The 24,543-nt window shown below is 40.1% G+C and overlaps 2 protein-coding genes across 7 annotated transcripts in view; one reads left to right on the top strand and one right to left on the bottom strand.

Moving 5' to 3' along the window:
* The window catches only part of TGFBRAP1 (transforming growth factor beta receptor associated protein 1), a 33,672-nt gene extending 23,372 nt beyond the window's left edge, over positions 1–10,300 (bottom strand). For 2 of the 4 annotated variants that reach the window (XR_007510162.1, XR_007510163.1), the window contains exons 1-3: positions 10,172–10,278; positions 6,620–7,321; positions 181–375 (exon numbers count right to left, since the gene is read on the bottom strand). Coding sequence is in view for 2 of the 4 variants with exons in the window: in XM_049834059.1 (XP_049690016.1) it covers positions 181–375; positions 6,620–7,304 (880 nt within the window). In the remaining 2 variants the exon portion in view is untranslated. The other 2 variants (XM_049834059.1, XM_049834060.1) reach the window with 2 other exon arrangements.
* A 210-nt stretch (positions 10,301–10,510) lies between these two features.
* On the top strand, positions 10,511–23,083 carry C31H2orf49 (chromosome 31 C2orf49 homolog). 3 transcript variants are annotated; one of them, XR_007510164.1, is made up of 5 exons: positions 10,511–10,641; positions 12,400–12,566; positions 18,270–18,642; positions 19,373–19,469; positions 21,556–23,083. XR_007510164.1 is itself a non-coding variant. In XM_049834067.1 (4 exons), exons 1-4 carry the CDS (start codon positions 10,513–10,515, stop codon positions 21,610–21,612), a joined length of 726 nt encoding a protein of 241 aa, XP_049690024.1. In that variant the 5' UTR covers positions 10,511–10,512; the 3' UTR covers positions 21,613–23,083. The 3 variants fall into 3 exon arrangements, 2 of the variants coding, with proteins under 2 accessions (XP_049690024.1, XP_049690025.1); XM_049834067.1 differs by lacking the exon at positions 19,373–19,469; XM_049834068.1 differs by lacking the exons at positions 19,373–19,469; positions 21,556–23,083 and adding an exon at positions 19,218–19,366.
* Positions 23,084–24,543: the final 1,460 nt, after the last annotated feature.

Raw genomic sequence — 24,543 nt, 5'->3', positions numbered from 1 at the left:
TGGAATGCTGGATGACTAAAGTTTACCTATCATAATGTAATTGGGAAGGCATTTGCAATAATAGTTTCAACAGTTAACGTGCTTGCTAGATATTGTGTTTAAAAAACGTACTGAAGTGACTGTGCCCACAGTGGCAGTTGTTCCAGAATTACTGATGCAAAAAAGTGTTCTTTTCAATACCTTCAAAGTCCTGTAGAATGTGACCTTCTTTAAAAGGCAGGGTTTGCTTTTGCTGCTGGTCCAGCATGCTGTGCACTGTAATGAATTCATCATCGAGAGCAACGACGTAAGGAAAGCACAAAGCTGCTCCAATCACGTTTTCTGACCAGTGCACAGGGGCACGCTGTGAAATGCCATCTACAGTTGCAAACATGCCTACAAAAAGGAAAAAACAAAGCCTTGAGGCTCGTGCTAGTTGAAGACCGTTGTTTTCCCAATACGAAGCATGGGTACCAAAGCACTGAAATATAAAGTCTCAGAACAAGAGATGCAGTATCAGGCGGCATGACAACAGTGCATCACATCTCCCTGGACGTTATAGACCTGTTGGTTAGTTCAGTTCAAATTTTTTTTTTTTCCTTCTCCTTCACCACAGAAACAGACAATACCAAAAACTGAAGGGAGGAATACTGAAAGAAGCTAGCAAGAATTATTCAAGTTTATTAAGTTTCAGATTTTTTTACAAGAATTCTGCCACATAGTCTGAATTCATTCCCCAACACTAATTTTCAGTGAGACCCAACATTCAAACAATATTGCCTTAGCAGGAGGCACAGACCTGCATTGCCTGACCTATCTGGCAACAGAGGCATATTTGTTCCTTGTAGTGTCAAATGTCTAAAGAGCATTTTAGTCGACAGACAATCATTTACTTATACTTTTTCACTTTTGCTACAGCAAAATTTTCACAGAACAAGGGTCCAGCTCCTTGGGATGAGTCACTTCCTCTGAGGCATCTGTGTTTCCAATCATTTGAAAAAAATGCAGAGGCTGCGTATAAAGCATATTTTCCCAAAAGCCAAGCACAAAGACTTTTTTAATATCCCAATGATACCTCCTGTGCTGTCTTCGAAATAACCATATTAAATCTGCAATTAATTTGTGTTTTCTTTGCCACTATCTTTCCTCCTGTCTATTCTGTCCTTCTTCCTTCTCCGAGCTTAATAGGAATATGACTTGCTTTTGGACAACACACCAGAGTTCCATCTATGCTACCTGATATTCTCCAATTCTTCCTGAGACATTAATTGAAGAAAAACTCCAGTCAAAGTTTTCAGACCTAGTTCAGTAATCCTTTGCCAGCTGAGCCATACCGAAGCACAATGTAAACTTCTGTTCTAAACATGAATTCATACCCCCTAAAACCAGTATTCTCATGCCGTTAAAAAGACATGTCCATGAAAATTGTTCTTTGGCAGGAATGAGCCACTTGACAGCTGGTAGAATAAGTCTGAGCTGTAAAGGACAGAAGAGATTAAAAGATTATGTTATTCAATTTACAAAATCTCTTCCAAACAGAGGATAATGAGGCAAGGGTAGCTGGGTAGGAGGACCATCTTGGAATTAAAAAAAAAACAAACCAGAAGGTGGTAGATTTTTATGGAACTACAGTGTAGAGACTAAGCTTCTGGATCCTTTACAGCGGCTTTGAAATGATCAGCCCTTTCCCTTGACTAAGGGTGCAACACAAAATTAAAATTTCACATCTGACTATTAGCAAGTGATGCTATTTGCTTCTTCACTACAATGATCAGCTTTTTGATCAGAGCACCTTACAGAAAATACTTTTTTTTGCCATAATATGTAATTTCCTATTTACTCTACAGATATTGATATTCTTATGGACCAGAACTGGAATTTTATGCCAGGCAGACTGCATTACCCATTTTTAATACCTTCCAGTTCTCTGACATTCTCAAAAGAATGTTATAAAAAACCTGATTTTAAAAACTTTTTTTTTAAATGACAGAGCTCTTTTTTAGGTAATTTTTAAAAATCCTTCATGGAAGTGAAAGGGTATGCAGAGCGATGCACAGTACTTTTCCAAGTCAACATCTCTCTACATCCCTCTGCCCTCAATAGCTAGGGCTTCTGTTGTAGAATGATGCATTTTCTGTCTTCATCCAGCTCTCACCTAAGGATAACAATAAACATGACAACTACAATCAGAAACCATGGCCTTTTTATAGTACAGGAATGCATTTGATGAAACTTAGATGAAGCCAGTAATCAATTCCGTATTAAAAATGCATATGCTATCCAAAGGTTACAAGAGTTACCCAAAACATAGCTACACTGTTTTCAGCACCAAGAGATCTAGAAATTTATAGAATCATAGAATAATTTAAGTCAGAAGGGTTTTCTGAACGACATTCAGCAGGACCAACTTAGATCAGGTTGCTCAGGACTTTGTGCAATAGACTGTAGATTTTGTTTATTTGTTTTAAAACGAAAAGCTTCTTAGTGAAAGTATCTCTAAAAATGGAAATAAAACTTCTTTATTACTTGTTTAGAAAGGAACATGAAAACTTACGAGGAACACTATGAGTGGGTGAAAACAAGAAGGGAACATGCTGGTTACTGCTAACTATCCTGCTTCATGTAGTTTCATCAGCTATGAGAAAAGGCACTGCATAACCTTCTGTGAATCATTCTGCTTAGTACCTGTACGCTTTTTATAGGTTATAAGGCTCAGTTCTCCAATTCCATTTGTTGTCTACTCAATCACTATACAACTGTTCAAACCATGCACCACTGAAGAGTTTATTCTGGAAAAGCAAAAGGAATAAACTAAAATTAGGTATTTAAAATGTGTATTTTTTTACTCATTAAAGTAATGGAATAGTTGAATCAGGAAGGGACCTCTGGAGACTGTCTGGTCCAACTTCCCTGCTCAAATCAGGGTCAGCTAGAACAGGTTGCTCAAGACTCTGCCCAGTCAGGTTTTGAGTGTGTCTAAGAACAGAGAACTCCACATCCTCTCCAAGACCTGTTTCCTGGTTTGAGCACCATCACAATAAGGAATTTGTTTTCTTATGTTTATGTAAAATTTCCTGTATTTCAGTTTGTACCGACTGAAATCCTCTCATCCTTTCACTGGATACAATACCACTGAGCAGAGTCTGGCTCTGTCTTCTTTACCCATGCACATCTCCCCCTCTCCCCAACGCTGGCAAGATCTCTGAAAGCATTTTCTTCTTCAGACTGAAGAGTCCCAGCTTTCTCAGCCTCCCCACTCACTTAGTGAGGCAGTGCTTCTCTCCAGGACTATATCCCATAGGATTCTTCTAAGGAGGTCCCTGAGCAAACCAAAGTCTGCTGTCCTGAAGTGGTTCAAGTGCCCCCCTGAAATCCTTAAATAGAGATCCATAGTCATAAAAGCCAAATCCCCCATCACCACAAGCTGTGCAATCAGTTGGTGACCTGCACAATCCACCCGCTCCTCCTCAAGCTGTTCTCCCTCACCAGCAGGACTGATGTGAAAACCTCCATCTCCAGTATGAGGAAGTCTCCCACTACTATTACTCACTGGTTGTGCTACTGCATTGTACAGGCTCAGATGATCTGCTGGACAGAGCTTCCTGCTTCTCATCTGCTACCAGAGCACTGAACATACTCTACAGATGCAGATCTGCAGGCAGAGAAGGAGAGTTCTTCCTTTCATGAGAAGTCACAAGTTTCCAGCCTTTGCTGTCACAGAACAGCAGAGACAGCCTGCCCTTCCCTCCGCAGAGTTGGGGGTATCAGTTCACGCCTGGGTCGTGGAGAAGATTCAATTTCCTTTTTGTCATCTCTGATGCCATGCACTCTGCTGACCTCCTCCTGCATCTGCTTTACTTGGCAACAGAAATCCTCGACCACGCACACATCTCCTGCAGGTGAGGACAAAAATTCCCCTTGCCCCAATCTCAGGGAGAGGCACCAGGCACTCCCTTCAGCTCAAGATGTGAAGAGCTGCACCCTCCCTTTGGGAGCTTGGTCTGAGTCGAGGCCTCTGATGTTTTGGGGCAGTTGCTCAGAAGCGTGCCCTGTGCCAATATGCAAGAACTGCATGCTGAAACTTAAAGCCTCTGTACTGCAGGAAATCTGATTAGAAACATGCAACAAGAGCTTCATGAAATGAAAAACCGAATTTTGGTAAGCATAGTTTCACACACAATCAGAAAGAACTGATTTTCAATTCTGAATGAACTAATTACTGCACAGAATGAAGATGCATCAAAAATGAAGTTCTTCCTCCCTTTGAAAGAATGAGCTATACACTAATTGCCAACAAAGTACTGAATGGCTAATCTATGCATCAACTATGAACAACTCTAACAACCAGTTTTAAATGCAAAGAGTCCAGGTAAGGAAACAGGTTACATACCCAAGAAACTCAAAGATGTTTTACTTTATGATTACCATTTTAAGCAGTTGCTTTCTGTCATTCTAAATTCCAGTCTTAACTCAAAAGCAAATTAATCTAAATCAATGTCACTTCAAACACTATAAAGCCAAATACATTAATGCAGAATACATCCACCTCAGTAAGAGAGGCTGAATTTAGCACAGATGCTCTAGCAAGTGCCAAACGAACATGTCTTTACCAGCAAGACATACAAAAGCAAACTAAAATTAGAACTGAAGATTTACATCAAGCCTTTTCAAGTCCATTCACATTATAGCAGAGGCCTACCTCAAATGCCAAGATACACAATGCTTATATATTCTAAAGGTGCTCAACCATCTGCACAACTTCGAAGAGACAAGTGTTAAAGACACTACGAATTTCACCAACGAGGAACAGCAAGATGGATTATACTAGTCAAAACAACAGTGGGGAGGGAACAGAGGACAGATAATACCCCCCCCCCCCCCCCAAGCTGAATTAGGCAAGGAAAGACTATGCAATCCATAGCAAGCAGTCTTTGTAAGGTTTCTGAGCTAGTAGAAGATAGACTTTGCCTGTATTATGAGCAAAAGGGAAGTTTATAGCATGTTTAGAGCTGCAGAAGTGCATTTGGTTAAGATACCACATACCTGATATACTAACCCCAGGACAATCTACTTACACAAGGATGTTGGATTTTATGAGTAAAGGTCTTATTGTACAGCTCTCTTCCAGGACACCAGATAAAAGCAAAAGACATACTAAATAAAATTCTGCTTTCTGACTAAATACAATTATGCTTTTGAAAGTGTATCTGTTCTTCTTAAATCATAAAAGAAATGAACCACTTGAACAGAATCTGGTTTGACATTCCTAAAAAGATAAAGATTAAAATAAGAATGGGATAGCCTTAGGAACATGTCAAAAGCGAATACTTTCAGAGAGTCAATTCACAAATTTTAACTTTCACAGCACTACTAAAATGGTTAATGTCCACAAATACATGTCCACATTTAACGCAACTAACAGTTTTAATAAGAAGCAGGCAACCAAGGTGACTTAGAAAAGCCCTATGTCTGAAAAAAACAAGTTCATCTTGGAACATCTCTAATTTGCATAAACTGATATTCTAATGAGTCTGTACTTCTTTCAAGAAAAACTGGTGAGTTGATGAACATCTCACATTCTGGTCACAAGACAAAACTTCAATATAAACAACTGATTGCACCCTTACTCTTCTTTGGAATTGATATTAAAAAGCCCAAACCGATGCAGATCCCTGAATTAAGGGCCTAAATAGCTGTGATCTTTGTGTCATGCTATTCTTAATGTGTCAGGGAAGATACACAAGCTGCATCTCCTAAATGGAGAGTCATATGGCAAACAGCACGAAAGCATTCTGCCTGTGGTCTGTCAGCTCTGGGATATTGCAGCTTTTCCAAAAAAAGCACAAGATTACTGACCTCACAGCATATTGTTGATTTAGACAGATTACAGCAGCAGTAGTCCTTACAATCATCTATTAGACAGCAGCATTATTTCACATAATCTAACTTTGGTTTTGCAATATGTAAACTATCATTCTCTGTAATATGGAGCTGAAAAATACTATTAAAAAAATTAAGCAAACGGGAGCATAAAAACTGTGTAGTATCTGACAACATCTGACAACAGTTAGGACAGACTTTAATTCTACAGGAGTTAGGATACAGCCTACCGCCACTAACATTTATTATTAGCACTGTAGTACAACATACCTATTTGTGAACCTGTTACAGTCTATAAAATGGACTTTGTATGAATGTGTCTCAATAGCAACTGAGGAAAAAATAACTCGTCTACACTAATTTAACAATTCTATAGCAACATCAAGCTCCTCAAACCCAGTCCAGCTAGTCACTACAGAGAGGCTGTCAGTCTGTGAAGTTTCACTTGGTACCAACCAACTTTTTTACTCTGGGCTGCAAGACACTACTGCTGTTAGCTCTCTATACAGAAATGAAACTTTCTACAGACATGATTAAATTACAAATAATCAGATTTTTGTGCATTAAAAAAAGTAGGGGAGTTATAATAATGCTTAGTACCAAAAATTTATCATCTACATTTTTATCTCAACATTCCAGTATAGCCCTGTGAAGAAAATTATCATTATTGTGCACAACACTTATATTAGTGAAGCTTTGCTTCCCATATGGAGAGAAATTAAAGAGAGAAGTTAAAAAAAATTACAATCCTTAGTCTCACCTAGGCCTCCGGGGCCAGCCAACAGAAACTCTTGTCTGCCTATCCTTTTCACAATTGGCCGTTTCTCATCACTGCAATAAGGAAATAGATCCTGGGAGACGCCAGTATTATAATTCAAAATGATATACTGTGTAGTAAGTGCAAGACATAAGTAATAACCATCTACAGCCACGGCACAGGGTTGCTCTGGAGTAAACACTTCCTTCACTATCTGGACTCTGTCTTCAAACACCATGAACATTTGAATGGTCCGCCGCTTGACTGAGATAATGCAGACTTCGACACAAAAAGGATCCCCACTCACAGGGTTTTCATTTAATGCGAATGTCACAGCTCCTTTGATTCTAGCGCCAGTGGGGACAGGTTCCAAGTTCATCATGTTAACTAGTGTTATTGTGTTGTCGCAAAGCACAAGAAGCCTGGTGAGGGCAGAGGCTGCTTTCAACTCACTCACAGGCTTCTTCAAGCCCAGGTATTTATGCAGTTGCTTGGTGGCAGCAAAAGTTATTTTTCCAGCTGCTGATACCTTTTCATCCAACAGAAAGTGATAGATAAAGCAGTCATTGGTTCCAATATAGAGGTTCTTTCCACAACACTCAATGCATTCGATGTTGATGTAATTCTTGTCTCCCATTAACATCTCCCGCTCAACAGCAGAAACGAGCTTGAAAGCTTTGACGCTCATTGTGTCTTCTGGGTGATCTGATTAAAGAGAAAAAAACGCACTACTTACTTCCACACACATACTCAAATATCAAATTTAACATTCACCAGTACAAAAAATCCATTGTTGCATTTTGCAATAGTCTATAGTCTATTTCCAACTTGATTACACAAGCCAGAATGAGCACATTAATAACCACAGAAATGAATCGAATTGTATGCTACTTCAAGTCTATTCTGAAGCAGATTCACAACAGCACCCAGCTATTTTGAAGTAATGCTTTCTCCACAAGCAACCAGCATATTATTGGTGCTCTCAGACACTCTGGCACTACAAGTTGTTCCTGCCAGTACTTAGTGATTTATAAACCTCTCACATAAAGGTTTCTATCACCTGTACATGGAAGATACAAGCTTCAGCTCTCAGATTTCTAGGGAAGGCACAAGGCATTTAGTGCTACAAGTTAACATCTCACGTTGCTTTACACTAAATTTGGGCCTATTAATACAGTCTCCTAGTGAAATATCATAGGCATATTCCATTTTAACACATACTGTACATTCCTTACTCTTCAGCAATCAGAAATATGTAACTTCCAAGCTGTTTAAATAATAATAATTTATGCAAGGTATCATCCAACTCATAATAAAAGTGCTGGTTGGTTTGTTGGTTCTTTTTTAGTATCTGCAGAGTGTCTGTTTCATTCAGTGCTACTTACACATTCTCTGTATCAGACTATATGCACCAGCAGTTATAAAGCACATTCACACAGCAAATTTAGAAGCATGCTCCATAAAGCATTCATTAAGCTCAAGATGTAGTGCCACAGAAATTAAGAGTTTCTGTTCTCTACTATCACAACTATTCCAGAAGTCTGTCTTTAAGTGGTAAGCAGCACTTCTAATATTCATTCTACAAACCACACCTACCCTTTTGCAATCAAGCACTGTCAAGGGACAGATGCAATTTATAAAGCAATTAATAGTATTTTTAAAAACAATCTGTATAATTTTACTGTACTCCAGACTTGCATTGTTTTTATAAGAAACCAGCAGACAGCTGTGCTCAACACTCCAAAGAACAGCAAATGAGAAATTGCTGACCTTGTTTAATCACCTTTTAATTTGTCATGACTGGTCTGTAATGACCACTTAGCCAACACAGGGAAAGACATAACACTAAACATCTTGAACAGATTTAAGAAATAACAGTTACTGCTAGTCTACACATACAATGGAAATATAAAGCACCAAATGAAATTTCTGTGGACCAACAGAGAAACCAACATCAACTAAATGCTCTTGTGAACAAAACTAAACATAGTCAAAATGAATTTAGTTTCAAATTATTACATCTAAAAAAACCCCTTTGCTTTTGTAAGAGAACACTGAAAACCATGGCAAAAATTTCCAAAACTGAGTAGAAAAAAGTAAGGTAGACAACTCAGAAGTAACCAGTAAGTAAACTTAGACAGAACCAAGAATATAGCCAGAAGCAAACCATGTTACCAAGAGAAAGTAGTGACCTTTTACCCAAGAACTTCCTCGGTTTTTTCAGAAGTTAAAAAGATTTTAGTTTGGGCTTCCATTGTATTATCAAATTGCATCCTCACCTGGGGTGTAAATTAGTGTTCTGACCTTCAACAACAAAAAAACCCCCAAGGAACCAAACCCAGGAAGTACTAGAGAAATAGCCCAAGGTGAAGTGATAATGTAAGTCTCTGGCAAGACAGCCATGTTATCCTTCATCATTATCAAAGTAATTACCGTGTATTAAGATAAAGAGGGCTGCCCAAAGGTTGACTGCCAAAAAAACCTCCAACCATTTTTAAGGGCCTGGGTGTATCCTGAAGTGATAAACTATTACCTGGAGAGGTTAGGCAGCTTTTGCTCCTGAAGCTGTGAACAACTTAACATTCCTGTAGCCCAGAGTAAAAATGTTAATGTGTGGCATTAGGAGAACTACAGAATTTTGCTCTAACCAAGATGTATTTAAAACCTCCAAAAAACTTACTAAATGAAAGCAGATGATGAGTAAAAGTATAAAAGAAAATCAAAATAGATACACCATCCACAAGCAGAAAGAACAAAAAAAAATCACACAGTACTACATAAGTCTGGTAGCAAAGAAATTAAAACATTCATGCTAGAAAAAAAGCTGTGAGAAAAGCTTTTAACAACAACCAACGTCAACACACGTAATATGCATGTGATTTAACAGTTATTTTGTTCTCATTAATAAGAGCTTCAGGGCCTGCGCACACCGCGAAGAAACATGTTTTGCGGAACATGCTGTTCCTTTAAAGTGCAAGAGGCCACCCCAGAGTTACCAAAGGAAGTCAGTAGTGTGCTACTTTTCAGATGTTCAGAACTCCGGAAAGCAAGACAATGGGGATGTCCGCTGTCAAAAAATAATCAGTAGGCAAGCAAATCATCAGCCTGCTACGTTTCATTTTCTTAAGTGCACCGATAACCCCGCAGGCACTCGTTTCCAGTAAAAAGTGGAAGGGAGCTCTTCCCCACTTTTGTTAGGTAACACCTCGCTTTGCATTCGCGTTTTGCTTGCTGCTGCCTGCAAACCAGCACCCTCCTCTCCTCCGCACTGCTCGCTCACGCAGACACGCTCCTCCACCCCGTCCAATTAACCGCGTCCACGCTCTAATTAACTCCTGGATGCCATTCCACAGACGGGTGCTGCCGGCCCGCTCCAGCCTCCGGCAGTACGGGGATGGACCTCACCCCGCCCCGCCGCCGTTCCCCTCACCCCCGTCCCCCCCTCACACACCCCCCGCAACCGGGCGGCATAAACCAGGCCCGGCAGCGACCGCTCCCCGCCTCGGGGCAAAGGCGACGGAACCTCTCCACCCGCTCAGGCCTTTCCCCCAGCACCTGCCACCGCCACACCGGGAGTCCGGGCCCGCCGCTTAGTCGAGCGGTGACGGGGCCGGGGGCCGGCGGCCGGGGCCCGGCGCCGCCTCAGGCCGCGCTCTCCAAGACGGAAGGACGGCGGCGGCGCCGCTTCCGGTGTGGAGCAGGCCCTTCCGGTCACGTGAGAAGGGCCCCCAGCCCAGTAGCTCCTCCGTCCCACCCACTTACCGGCGGGAAGACGGGGTAAAAGAGCCCCGCCCCTCGCCGCCGCTGGCGTCACCGCGCTCGGCGTCACTTCCCGCGCGGCATTGTGGGAAAGCGGAAAAGTGGCCGGCGGGGAGGGGAGGGGGGGGGGGAAGAAGATGGCGGCGCAGGGACGGGAGCGGGTGGGCGGCGGTAAAGAGGAACGGGGGTCGGGGCGTCCGGACTCGGAACTGCTGCTGCACCCGGAGCTGCTCTCGGAGGAGTTTCTGCTCCTTACGCTGGAGCAGGTGAGCCCGGGAACCGACCCGGCCCGGGGGGGGAGGGATGTTGGGCCTAGCTCGTTGTCGTGTCTCCTCTCCTCGTTAGAGCCGCCCCGTTTGTTTCTCCGCGTTACTCCGCGGGGAAGATCCTGCCTCCCCCCGTTACCTACGGGGGAGGTTTTCTCGCGGTCCTCCCGCCCTTGCCAGGCCTTAATGAGCGCGCAAGAGAGCGTTCAGGAAAAAAAAAAACAAACAAAAAACTGACAAAACACAGGTCGATTCTCCATAGGTGTTTGTTCAGAGGAGGCCCGTAGCGTGAGAGGTGTCTCCGTGTTTGCAAAGGGGCTGTTATCGAACGCTGTAGATGCTAAAGAATAATCTACCCAAATCAGCATGGCTGTGAGACAGCGTTTGCATACAGTAAAATTACCTGTGGAAAGATCATCTTTACTTTGTTACAGGTGTCATGTTCATCCCCAGTCAATTAAGGAAATGCATCCTACATAATCAGTCAAGCTAATGCTCAAGTATGCATAATTGAAAAAAAAAAAAGGGGGTGGGGGTGGGAAGTGAGATATAAAGAGTTTTGGACCGTATGAAGCTTCAGTTGATGTGATTTGGAATGCTTGCTACCACCTTGCCTGAAAAGCTTAGGTGCATGAAACAATAGTAATCAAAGTTCTAGGGTTTTGTATGAGCTCGCTGAATTTTTGTGTGCTCTTGTCCATGTAGTTTATGTGGACAAAAATGTACAGGTTTTAGGCCCACATCAGAAGTCGTGAAGTGTTGCCAAAACCAGCTGTGGCAGAGACTTGACCTGCTTTCAGTGACCTCTAGTTTGTAGGAAGTTAGTGGGTTTTTTTCTCTTTTAATAAATTTGGCAGGAGGTACCAAGTAGTTTTGTTTTCGCAACCCCTTACATGATTGGAAAAAAAAATTGTTGTTTTGATATAACTGACAGTTACTAGAAATCTCCCCTTGCAACTTATTTTTGGGGAACTGGGGAAGGAAGCACGGCTCTACATCTGTAAGTTTGAACTGCGTTGTGTTCTAGTTGCCTGTTTTTTAAAAGTGTGAAGAAGAGCTCTGGCATTGTAGTTGGATTCAGGGAAGTGTGTTTAAGAGTGCATGAAAACATCGGTTATCAACACTATGTCTATCATAACTTTTTCCTTGTTTTTGCTGCTATTTCTATTGGAAAAATTGTAGGGTTTTGGACAGGGAGGGGCTGCAGGGTTGACCTGTGTGGGCAAAGGTGATGAACTGCCCAGTCCTGGTCACAGCTGGATCCAGCTGTCTCTGACACTGATGAAGACAGCCCATCACACACCAGAGTTTCAAGCAGAGGAGCTCATGGCACCTGTGTTCAAGTGCACTTAACAAAGAGCGGCAGCCATCAGGGGCAGGAGACACAAAAAGACACACAAGGGGAGGCGCATGAGGCGATATGTTAAGAGATGCGCTTGCAGGTAGTGGAAAAAGAAACCACTATGCACTGACCCAAACATCCTGCATTTCCCGTTGCCTCACTGAAGGGAGGGACCGAGTGTAATCCACACAGAAAACAAGGGAAGTTGGCAGTAGGAAGGCAAGAGACCAGGCTGTCATTGGCACGGGGCAGTTTGTGACCTCCACGCCGGTCACCACTGCAGCCCCCTCGCTTCGAAAACCCGGCATTTATGCCCAATACACTACCTTAAAGTGGCTTTTGAGAAAAGAAATTATGCCACTGAGATGCTTGTGCTTTGAATTTGTCTTAATAACTTTTTTTTCTGTTCCCCACAGAAAAATATACTAGTCGAAAATGATGTAAAGATGGACAAAGATGGTCTCACTAATCTCTATATTCAACATGCCATTCCCCTGCCTCAGCGTGACTTACCAAAAAGTAGATGGGGGAAAATGATGGAAAAGAAAAGACAGCAAAATGAGTTGAAAAGTGAGAATAAAAGGTAACTTAGCTTTTATTCAGCTAGACTTGGAGAATTTAGGACAATGCATTTAGTTTAAGCTTTGTTTGCCTGAAACTTGTACAGCTTTTGGATGTTGTCACAGTTTACAGAGAATGCCATGTCAGGTCTCCTGTGTCAGAAGTGTTAGATTCTACTACTGCAATAATAGGAAAAAGGGGAAGATAATCTTTTTTTGTTATCCAAATGTTATTAATGGTATCTAGCTTATAGTGCTTCTTTTCTCTATAGTGCTGTAGAGAATCATAGAATGGTTTGGGTTGGAAGGGACCATTAAAGGTCATCCAGTCCAACCCCTCTGCAATGAGCAGGGACATCTTCAACTCCATCAGGTTGCTCAGAGCCCTGTCCAGCCTGACCTTGAATGTTTCCAGGGATGGGGCATCTGCCACCTCTCTGGGCAACCTGGGCCAGGGTTTTACTACCCTCAGTGTAAAACATTTCTTCCTTACATCTAGTCTAAATCTACCCTCTTTGAGTTTAAAACCATTACCTCTTCTCCTGTTGCTACAGACCCTACCAAAAACTCTGTCCCTATCTTTCTTATGAGTTTTTTTTAAGTACTGAAAGGGTGCAATAAGGTCTCTCCAGAGCCTTCTCTTCTCCAAACTGAACAATGCCAACTCTCTCAGCCTTTCCTCATAATAGGAGAGGTGTTCCAGCCAGATCATTTTTGTGGCCCTCCTTTGGACCCCCTCCAACAGGTGCATGTCTGTCCTGTGCTGAGGACCCCAGAGCTGGACGCAGAACTGCAGGTGGGGTCTCACCAGAGCGGAGCAGAATCCCCTCCCTCGACCTGCTGGCCACGCTGCTGGTGATGCAGTCCAGGGTACGGTTGGCTTTCTGGGCTGCAAGCGCACATTGCTGGTGTATGTCCAGCTTTTCATCCACCACTACACCCAAATCCTTCTCTGCAGGGCTGCTCTCAATCCCTCCATCTCCCAGCCTGTATTGATACAGGGTTACTGGTAGATTTCATGGTACTTTATAATGAAGAAAGTTTAATTATTTTTTTGTTTCACCATATAATTGTTTAACAATCATATTTACAGTGCTTAAGAAAAGTACCAAAAGCATGTTTAATTATGCTTGGTCCTTGGACAGGTGTGGTCTACTCTAGAGTCAGGGGTGTATGCTGCAGCAGTTTTCTGTGTCCAATTCAAAACTAACATCTGCTTTCTGAAAGAAACATTCCGCCTTTTAAAAATCTTTCATTTGTATTTGATTAAAAAACAAAATCTTCCTCAAAAGTTTATTTTATTGAAGCTCTTTTCCTCCCGACCTTCCCCCTGCCCAAGATTTTGATTTTGATGTCTGATGTGTGTGATAGGTGGCGTTCTGATTTAACTTCAGCAGTAAATCCTAAGGAAAGGTGGATGGAAATTCTCATTATAGTTTTGCAGTATTACAGCTCGTTGATTTCGTGAGTCTGTTTTAGCTTTACTAAGGTTTCTAACTGGGAAGAGCTAAACAAATTCTGTCAAGTGATTTTTTTTTTTTTTTTTTTTTTTTTTGTTGTTCATTTTTAAAAACATTAGCAGTGGCTGAGTTGTCCTGTTATGTCAGGTTTTTTTTTCCATGTGCATAAAAAGTAATAGTACCTCGGTTTGTTTACAACTTGCAACTTGAAGATGAAAGCACAAGGTTTGTGTTTGAATAGTAAGACACTGTTGGTGTGCTGAAATAGGTGCAAAAGAATTTTTTATCATAGAAATAAAGATAGCAGGATGGATGTGTTTTGGAGGAGACGATGTTAATTTTTAAATGGGAGAATGGCTTCATCTAGAGTTCATGTAGAATACATTTAGGGGCTCTTAGTTTGGTACACTAAAATTCAGTAATGGTTAAACCAATGTAGTATTGCTGGGAAAATAATAAGTAAAAGGAGATATGTTTAATCTACCAGTCTGCTTTTCTTTACCAGTTGCTCTTTGCACTTGACATCTAGCATACTGGGCTTAGTCTTTTGCTCTGTTAGGCAGTTTTAAGATTTTTCAGCAGTTACTGTTTTTGCTTGTATTACATCTTTCATACCTAATAAATATGCTGGCAAAATACTGTCTAGTAAAAATTAATCTTTTACTGCTAGTGTTACTAGCCCAAGGGAAATGGGAGAAATAGACTTTCAGCAAGTAAAAGTTGTACAGAGAAAACTTCACTTTTAGTATATTGACAGAAAGAATCAAGGAAGTTCAGTCATCTTTTTGGATGTTAAAATATTACACTTCTCATAGTTGTGTGCACCACTTAAGCAGAACTGGCACAAAGTAATTGTGCAGAGGAGGAAGTAGAACTTGCCATTCTTGTTTTTAAAAACAAAACAAAATTCCTAGGTATTGTGAGGCCGTAAGTTATGTGCAAGTCAGAGATGGGAACTAAGTGTGCTGTTAGTTTGGTTTAGAAGTCAGATAAACTGATTGATATTGTGAACAACAGGAGCTTTCTGATGCGTTCCTCTGTGGAAAGCACATCTTTACAATGTACGCTAGAATTAATATGAGGCTTGGAGACTTGATCGGCACAGCTCAGTGTGTGTTGGTAGGCCTCTAGTAGTTACAGATAGGAGATAGAAACACACTGAAATTTTAAAAGTCAGTGTTGAATATTGTGTTTACTTTTACTGCTGGGGATTGATTGCATTTCCTAAATGACTTGCTGTATATTGGCTGAGCTGCAGGAATGTGTTATACCTCAATACAATCAAATATCTGAGGTCAGAGATGATGGTTTATACATCTTATTACCGAATATTTGAGCTTGCAGACAATCACCCAAATAAAAACAAATGCAGTCTATCCAACTTCAAACATTTCAGAAAGTATTTGTGTTCAGGGACAGTTAATTTTGTAGACCTATAAGATCATCTTGCCTCCTGGAAGAAAGAGGATGGTATGAATCTCAAAATGTATCTGTAGTTTCTGAAGTGCCATCAAGTCTGAAGACTCTTGCCTGCAAACTCTCAGTTTCCAGGAGCGCTGTGGCCTTGGTAGAGCTCATCATTTCTCCTTAGTCACCTGAGAAGCTGCTTCGGCATCCTCTGAGAACTGCTAACGCGCTAGTACTGAGTTCAGTGTAAAACATGGTACTTCTGACCAGTTTCAGAGATTCACAGAAGAGGTGATCACCTGCCTGTTTTGGTACCAGGTGAATATTTAGGATAACCAGGACGTGGGAGCTAAAACCTACACTTCTCTCTGTTCTTAGGGTGCTGCCTTAAGTACCAGACTAAGCTGGACAAGAATAAGAGTGTTTTTCATTAAATTGCCCTCATAATCAGGAGTTGCTCAGAGTCCATCCTGACCACCTGAGTAATCATGTGAAACAGTGGAAACCCAGATTACTCAAGTAGAGAAGCTTTTGCTTCCTCTAGTAAATCTTGTATTCTTTACCATGTGCTACAAAGTAAACAGCAGGATTACAGCATGCCCTCTGTCCAGCCTGGCCCAAAGTGTGGCTAGAACATTTCTCTAGGATGTAGGAGATGCACACTGAAATTCAGGTTTCACAGAGAGTGCCCTGCAAGAGGGGACATGATCCCCAAATGGTGCTTTTCAGCCCTTGGCTAGTGTCAGCGTCCTCCTTCAGAAGAGCGTGGGCTAACATGAGTCCAACTCTGAAGCTTTTAAGCTCCCTGTACTTTATATAAAGAAAGTCAATGTCACACCCAAGGTTCTGTGTTCTTCTGTGAGCCATGTATCTAAACATTACATGTGACGGTTCTTGATGGTACAGCATTTTGGAACTTTCCCAAAGTGATTCTCTGGGAATGTTATCTGTATTGTAGTATGTGGTCATTTGTACAAGTGCTACAATTCTAAAATTCAGTTTAGAATAGATAACAGTTCTCCTAGAATTCCAGTTAGTTCCTAACTTGCCAGTCTTCATCAAGCTGAATTAAAAAAAAAAACCAACCAACCACCCCCCCCCCCCCCAAAACAAAAAAAACAGACCCCAAAAACTGACCAAAAAAACACTCCATAGGAAAAGCAGACCTATTATGTTAAGGAAGGTGATGTGAAAAAGGTATAAAACCTTTTCTTTGACATAGTTTGTAAATTAGCTTTCCAAAAAGGCTATGGGCAATGTGTTCCTTCTCAGGAGCATTGAATAAATTCTTGGACAAAGCTGAAGTGAGCAAAAAGTATCATGTTTTATTTTTGAAGTGTGTGTCAGCTTTTTTTAGGCTTTTCAAGTGAAATTATACTACTTAATCTAATGGATGTGTTAAACACTATTGCTTCAGTAGTATTTAACTGAAACAACATGCCTGGCTGAACACTCCTACTCTTGGAAGCTAATTTCATTTTGTAGAAGCTCTCCTAGAAACCACATCTACTGTAGATACAAATCAAAGAGTTGTGTCTGATCTCTTGACAAACAAGTCCCAAATGAATTGAAGGTCTCTCTTTGTCTCTATCAGTTCTGGGAACCGATGAATAGAAAAAGAGGAGGATTATGTGACATATGTTGTTGTGAACAGATAGTAATGTAGAAGCAAATCTGAGTAAAAGCTGAGCTTTCTCTTGCTCTACGAGCTCTTAAATTGTGACTCCTTCCATTCTTTTTAAAGTAACCCCTGGTCTTGACAGAAATTGTGTAAGCAATGTGTAATTTCTTAATATGTGAGGTTTATCAGCAGCTACTAATCTAATGTTGTTCCAAGTCAAATTAATTGAGTCTCTGCTTGCGGCTTATTTTGAAGTCTGTTGAGATATCTAACATCAATATTGTCAAATTCATTAATTACAAATTAATGAATACATTTCATTGTTGAAAACACTATAGTTCAACTTTTATTCCTCTGTTTAATATGAGATGATTCAACAGTGTGTACTGAAAACTCAAGTTTCTGAACAGGAATATTATATAACTTAATGGTGGTTTGTTTTTTTTAATTTGTTAAATCTGTGCTTTCCAAACACTTTCTCTTCGTCGTTCTTGAGCAATGCTTTTTTAAAACTCTAACTTCACGTAGAGTGAGCTATGATAACTTTGTGCTTTATTTTTTGGCAGTCAGGATGTATTCCTTTTTTATGAATCAGTTGTTACTAAATTGGTCAGCTGTGATCTACACGTAGGCTTAAAGACACAAACTACTAAAAACAAAACAAAAAAGTCATTAAATCAGCTTAGGGTTCCTGTTCAAAACCAACTTATTTAAGAAACAGGTATGTTTTTTCTGCTTAACGTTTTTATTCCTTGTCTAACAGTCTTTTAGACTATTTTAATATTAGGATTTTGAATAAGAGTGGAAACGGGGAGATTTAGAAGCATCAGATTACTAGATGCTGTTCTTCTAGGTAAGGTGGCACATGCTTTCTCAAATAGTCACCTTTTGAAATGCTTAACAGCTATTATCTCTAGTTACCCTGGAATAGCTACAGGGCTATAAGCATACAGTCTTTGGTTGTACAACTGTAACTGTCTGTCTAGAAAGTTCCTCACACAACCCTCTTTGCTGAGGAGCACTGTTCATCAGACAACACCCTGCCCCCTTCACCCCTTTATATTTTGGAAGCAATTTCTGTTGCCAAAGTTTGGAGCAGCTAAGACTAAGGTTAGTATTTTGGGATATATTTTTATTTCAGGCAGGATTAAATTTATTTTCACTACTCATGTCTTGGATATGCTATTTTTGGATCACCTAGCTTGTGTTTCTGAGAATTTTACAATTTGTATTTTCAGTGTTACAACAGTGGAAGGTTTAAGGAAACGGCCACTAATTGTGTTTGATGGCAATTCAACGAGTACAAGCATAAAGGTGAAGAAGACAGAGAATGGAGCTGCTGATCGCCTAAAACCTCCTCCAGCTGGAAGCACCACCAACACTGTTAGAAGATTATCAGTTCCTTCAAACGCCTCAACATATGTTTCAGCCTCCAGTTTATCAGAGGACACTAAACTGGGAATGAGGAATAATGAGGCTAAGCAGAACAATGTTTCAAAGACTAACAGCAGTGTGTTGGCTAGTCTGAAGGCGTACCCTTTGTCTCCAGTAGCAGGAACTACTGTTGTGAAGTTAAAGAGAGCTGTTCCAAAAGAAGAATCTGATTTGCCGGTATGTACATTCAGTATCTTGTTTTGCAGCTTTTTTTTTAATTGAAATGCAGGAGCCAAAGGTAGACACTTGTAAGAGTTTTCAGGATTGTTTTATTTTGGAGTAATAGTGGAGTCTGTATTTAGAAACAGGCAAAAGAGTAGCTGGTTTGGGAAAGATTAGAAGGAAGGAAATGAAGTACTTTGTACTTGTCCATGGGAAACTTGTGTGTGAGAGAGGCAGCTTTGTAGAAAGCATGCAAGTAATTTTAAAGTAAGTAGGTGATACTTACGGTGCTGCTGGTAGCAGTCTCAAACATAAACAAAATAATCCTACTGGTAGGTCTGAGAGAGAGAACAGGTGTTACAGAACAACACAAACAGCCTTAAAGGGAGGACAAGTGGTCTGTTTTCTGTAGTAGGGAAGGAAGAAATGGAATGATAACATTTGTAACAATCACACTTGAATGGTTGAGTAGAACAAGCTTTCATTTGTCAAAGTGAAGGAAGAGATGTTACAGGAACTGAAGTGAGATGCTGAGAGCTGTAGAATATATCCTTAGAGGAAGAACGCCATCTGTTTTAAATCTCACATAGGAATTGGCAAGCTAGAGGAGGGAACTGGATGTGAAAATCTGGAGAGCTGCCTAGATTGTGGGTCTGAATGAGAAGCCATAACAACAAACTGTACTAGTTGAAGGGAGAGGCCAGAGGTCGAGTGCTCATTCTGAGCCACGGTGATCTTACTCCAGCGCCTGGGCTTCTATAAGATGATGAGAAAGACATGCTGAGATCTCGAACAGAAGGGTGCTGTTCTCAGCACCGATGGCTGAGGTGTTAACCATAAAGGTAAATAGTTACCTTCTTTCTGCAAGTTAGGTTCAGCTACAAACAAATTTTCTGTAGAGAACTACATTACAGATGTGGGCAGAATGAGACTGATGAGCTGACGTGGTGAGAGAAGAGCTAATGCAGCATATATGAATTGAGCAGGGCCTGTCTTTGAAAGTGTAGGTAATGGTGCTGAATGTAGCTGCCAGTTGGGGAGAAAGAACAGTGGTTTTTTTTGACAAAGGTGTGATTAGTCTTTAGGGGCTTGTCAGTGAGCAAGGAGCAATGGGCCATCTCCTCTTTAAAACATGCTGCAGGGTAGGGATAGGTCTTATATTGGTATATTCCATCATGATACAAATGAAGGAATTTTCACGTTTCTACTGAAATACGGGAATATCTGGAATAAGTCTGGGCTTCAAAGGAAGAAATAGAAATAACTGTTCTCAGTTGAACTGCAGGGGGAGCCTTAGATATGCAGTGTGCAATTACATTGATTTAAAATTTTCCCAGGACACCAAACCTAACTTCTGTTTTCTCAGTATTGCCTCATGAAATGCTTTCTGTTAATCTCTTTTTTAAAAAATCCTTTCATGAAAGAATGCAAGTAATACCCTTGCTGCATGGATTGGTAGGTTCCATCAGACTTCTGTTAAACATGAGCACCTAAACACATAGCTGTTCTGAAAGACAGCTTTGGCAACTTTTACAAGAATCATGGCAGAGACCCTGAATCAAATTTACACTGGAGAGTTGTGTTTCCTACTACCAGTATTACTAACTTATTTTAGTATTTAGAACTCTTCCAAGTGTTGGTCAGATCTGAAATTAGAGAGCTTTTGAAACTTTAGCATACACCTCACAGCTTCTTTATATTTAATTTAAATGTTGTGTAGACACAATGGTGAACACTTTTAAGTGACACTGTGTAACTGACACTCAGAAGTGATGGCCTCTGACAGTTGACTTTCTGCCTTAGCTACAGTTTATGTTGTTCAAGTAATACTGATAAGTTCAGTCATGCCTTGGTTGTTGGTCAGGCACGTTTGAAGTTAGGCAAGTATATTTTATGGTTGTTACTTTACTGCCTGAAATTAAAGAACATGGTATTGAATAATAAGTGATGCAGCCAGGAGGAATCAGTACACTTAGCAGATGGCTGTAGTGTGTAAAGCCTGATATATTTTTAGTATAATGACAGTAATGATAAATGCCTTCTCAAGCAAGTGACCGAGTTTCAAGAAAAACTGAAGTTCTTGTGCAGAACAGCACAGAACTATTCCTCTGATCTTTGGGTCTAATTCCGTTAAACCTTCCAGCGGTTGCAATCCACAGGATTGCTGTAAGTAAACTAACACTGAAATTCTTAAGGAGAAGAGAGATCTTTAGATTGTGCTCCCCAAAACAGTGTGTTGCAGAAAATACCTGTCTTTACTCAGCTTGTGTGAACTATTAAAGCTCTAATTTCTCAGATATTTTTTTTTTAGATGATGAAAGGAAATTATTTCACCACTTAATCTCCCATTGTTTTTCAATGGGCTTGCTTGATTTTTTTTCTGGTTTCTTGTGGCGGAGCTTGAAAGATGAGTTCATCTGAGGCTTTGGCAATTGTTTCACTTTTTTTTATACAGGTTATTACAAAGGAAGACCAGCTTTTCCTTTTCTTTTTCCAACGTTTTTACTATCTGACAAAAGTAAATTGGTTTCTTAGTTGTACGTTTTTTTTCTTGTACAGTCCCGTTTCAACAAGTATTTTAAGGTGGCAGTCTGAAGTAACTTTAGAAGTATGTTTTGAAACTCCAATAGGTACCTCTTTCTAAGCTGTGTAACTGAAAGATATTTTTGCATAACCAATTATAGGATTAAGAAAACCCAAAAGACATATGATTCGCAGGTAGTTAAATTCATTGGCTTTATTTTTATCTTCTCTTGAGAAGTTCTGTGATACTTAACTTTCTCCACAAGATGGCAATAGAAAGCTGTTGTAGTAGCATATTACTGAGTACAGCAACAGTCAGTACTAGATTTGAATATGGCAAGTTAATAATTAACTTCTACTTGCATAGTATATCTAATAATACTTATATATTTTCTTGTATTCCAGAATGACCTAAAGCCTACGGAAGCAAAGAAGAAAATCCAGCATGTTACATGGCCATGAAGTAGCTAATGGTGCTTGAAACATAAATGTTACTTCCATATTTTCAAACAGATAAGTCATATTTAAACAGTTTAAGTACAATTATTTTTAAACCTTACAGGGATTCAGATTGCTGTGAAGTTTTAACAAGTTTAAAAGTTCCCTGTTGTAAAGCTGGAGTCATTATCACCAGTCACCTTAAGAGTGTCTACTCTTGTACACCAGGTAGTTCATTACTTCTTTAAAAGCTGGTAATATTACAATATACTAAACCCCCCACTTTAGTTTTCGAGATTATTATAGTTCATCTCCTGCATGTCACTATGATTCACACATATAAATATATATTTTTTTTGTTTCGGTAAGATTCAGTTTTGTTCCACTTCTGGTTAAATAGTTAAAATAGCTATTGAGATTCAGAGTGATCCCAAAAGCCTTCTTGGCTTTAAGAAGATAACTCATTTAGATGAGGAAACTGACCATTCTGCTGATAAGATAGTCCGAGAAAAAATTCTTTCCTTTTCACTGCACAGGAGTGTAGAACTTACAGTGCAAGTTAGGTTGATAATAAGAGATGAACTGTTTTAACAGCATTACTTCAAATTGAAGTTTCTCTTATTGACATGTGAAATAACAAATGCACAGATGGAAGTATGTTATTAGACTGTTTGATACAAATTTTTGAGAGGAAGTAGTGAATGGATTAGTGCCATGTTCTCTTAAATACACAGGCATATTTTATACCTGCATAAGTGTAAAAATGTGCCAATGTAGCAAATTTGGTTGTTTTCCTGGTTACAGTCATGCTTATAAAATACAGGGAGAACCTGTGGAATGCAGGCCAGTGCTTTCTTGACTTGGAGAAGGACAGGGATAGGAAGACAAAGAAGTACCTTGATCATTAGCGTGTCTAGTTGCACTCTTAAAAACAAACAAACAAAAAACCTCCAAACCTGTTTTCCCTTGCTTTGATGATTTAAGATGGATGTTGGTTTTCTGTGAAACTTGGTGTTTAGTCTGGATTACTGATAGTGCTTTATAAGGCAGAAATCCAGTTAAGCTGATGGAAACATTTTGATTAATTCTCAGTGGCTCAGGGTGAAGCCAATTTAGATACATTTTAGATATGGATGGCAAATAATAATAACGCTCCCAGACTTAGTGAAACAAAAAAAGAATCAACTTCTGAATCCACTTAGCCCACTAAAATAAACTGTCAGTAGTGATCCAAAAGCTTGTTTACATTTTTAACATTGGTTAATATTGAAACCAAAAACTGTAGCTTAATTCATTACTGACGGAAGTTCTCCATTCACTGTTATGACATAAAAGGCACTTCTCGAATGCTGTAAAATGGTAAGAATGTGTGTTTTGAAATATTGTGTGCTGTTTCCCTTTTACTAAACACTTGTGCAGTTTTTGTACTTGAGTACAGCAAACTTTAATGTAATGTACATTTTGTATGTAAAGAGTTGTCTTTTAAGTAGCCTTATACTATTTAAATAAATTCAATTAAAAGCAAACAAAGTAGTGCTGACTTGTTTTTGTGGTGTAATTAAGCTTGTTCATTTTATACGGTTATATTTCAGGGGACTTGATTAGAACTTAAGAAAAAGCTTACAGGGTAAAAGGCTTGGTACCTACTTTGGAGGAGTAGTAGCTGCTTTTAGCAGGAGGTTGGTATCATGTGAAGTGCTGGTCCTTGTACTAGTGTAACAGTTTGGTAGGATTTGTGTTTTGTGGGTGGCTTCTTGGCAGTGGTTTAGAGTCTAGGCTATGTTTTGTTGTAGTTCAGTTGCTAGGAACATGTGTGTGTTGAGTGATATGCAGAGCTGTACTGGAATAATAGCATGATGCTGCTATTGCATGGGATTGTCTTGTTTTCGGGTCGGTATGCTTTCCAGCCTTGTCATGTTCCACCTTTCCCCAAAGCTGGGACCATTTTGCTGTCTGTTGTAGTGCTTGGGGGGCAAGGTGTAAGCCATGCTGTTCTTACTACCTTCCACTACCTCCTTGGCTAATAGTAATCCTTCTTCTCTCAGCAAAGTACTAGAGCAGAGCTGCAGTGTGCTGGGGGGATTGCCAGACCCCAGAGGAGAGAGTAAGTGAGGTACTCGCCCTCCTTTGAGAGGTGCGGATATAAGAGGGATTTTTATGGCTATTCTTTACTACAGCCTTCATTGTAGAATGAAGTCACCGGAGGATGGAATCTGGTCATTCAGTGAGATCAGGTTAGCATGGTGTGCATGTCAAAAAATGTCAGCCAGCCAAGTTCTTCAAGTGGTGTACAGTAAACCAACTCTGATCTGATGCATCTGTTTAGCTTGTTGAATTAATGAGAGGAATGACCTGTGAACACTTTACACGTGGTACAAAAAGAGACAAATTCACAAGTGGTGGCAGAAGTTAGGAGCAAACTTTCCCTACCGAGTTACACACAGAGTAAGTATACTCCTAATTCTTCTTTCCACATGTAAAGATTCCTGTTGGAAGTGTGACATACTACTTTCCTTGTTTTGCTGGTTACATATGAATTCCATCTGGAAGGTGTACCAGGATTGTATATTGCATAACATGGCCATATTTCTTGAAGTTTGCTTTGGGAAAAAGAGTTAGCTATCTTTGGATTGTTTCCTCTTGATTTTATTGTCCTGCCAGCATGCTGTTGCTGACAGTTGCCTTTGCAGCAAACATGTAGAAGAAATGATGCTAGAGCAAAGGGTATTACGTGTTGCAATACAGAACAAAATTAAAGTGTGCCCTAGTATAGAAGTTAGACTTCTGACTTTTTTAAAGATAAATGTCTTTTGCGTTGTCTTGACCTCCTTGCTTGCTGAGAACAACAATATTTTGGTTTTGAGTTTAGATCCTATGAACACATTTTTATCAGCTGCAGTTGATTCAGTGTTTTCACACAGTTGTTCAGTTTTGCTGATAAATTTTCCCACTGAT

Source organism: Accipiter gentilis, chromosome 31, assembly GCF_929443795.1.
Source record: "Accipiter gentilis chromosome 31, bAccGen1.1, whole genome shotgun sequence".
Taxonomy (NCBI): Eukaryota; Metazoa; Chordata; class Aves; order Accipitriformes; family Accipitridae; genus Astur; species Astur gentilis.
The sequence above is the reverse complement of the archived record's forward strand: the minus strand, read 5'-3'. Positions and strand labels throughout refer to the sequence as shown.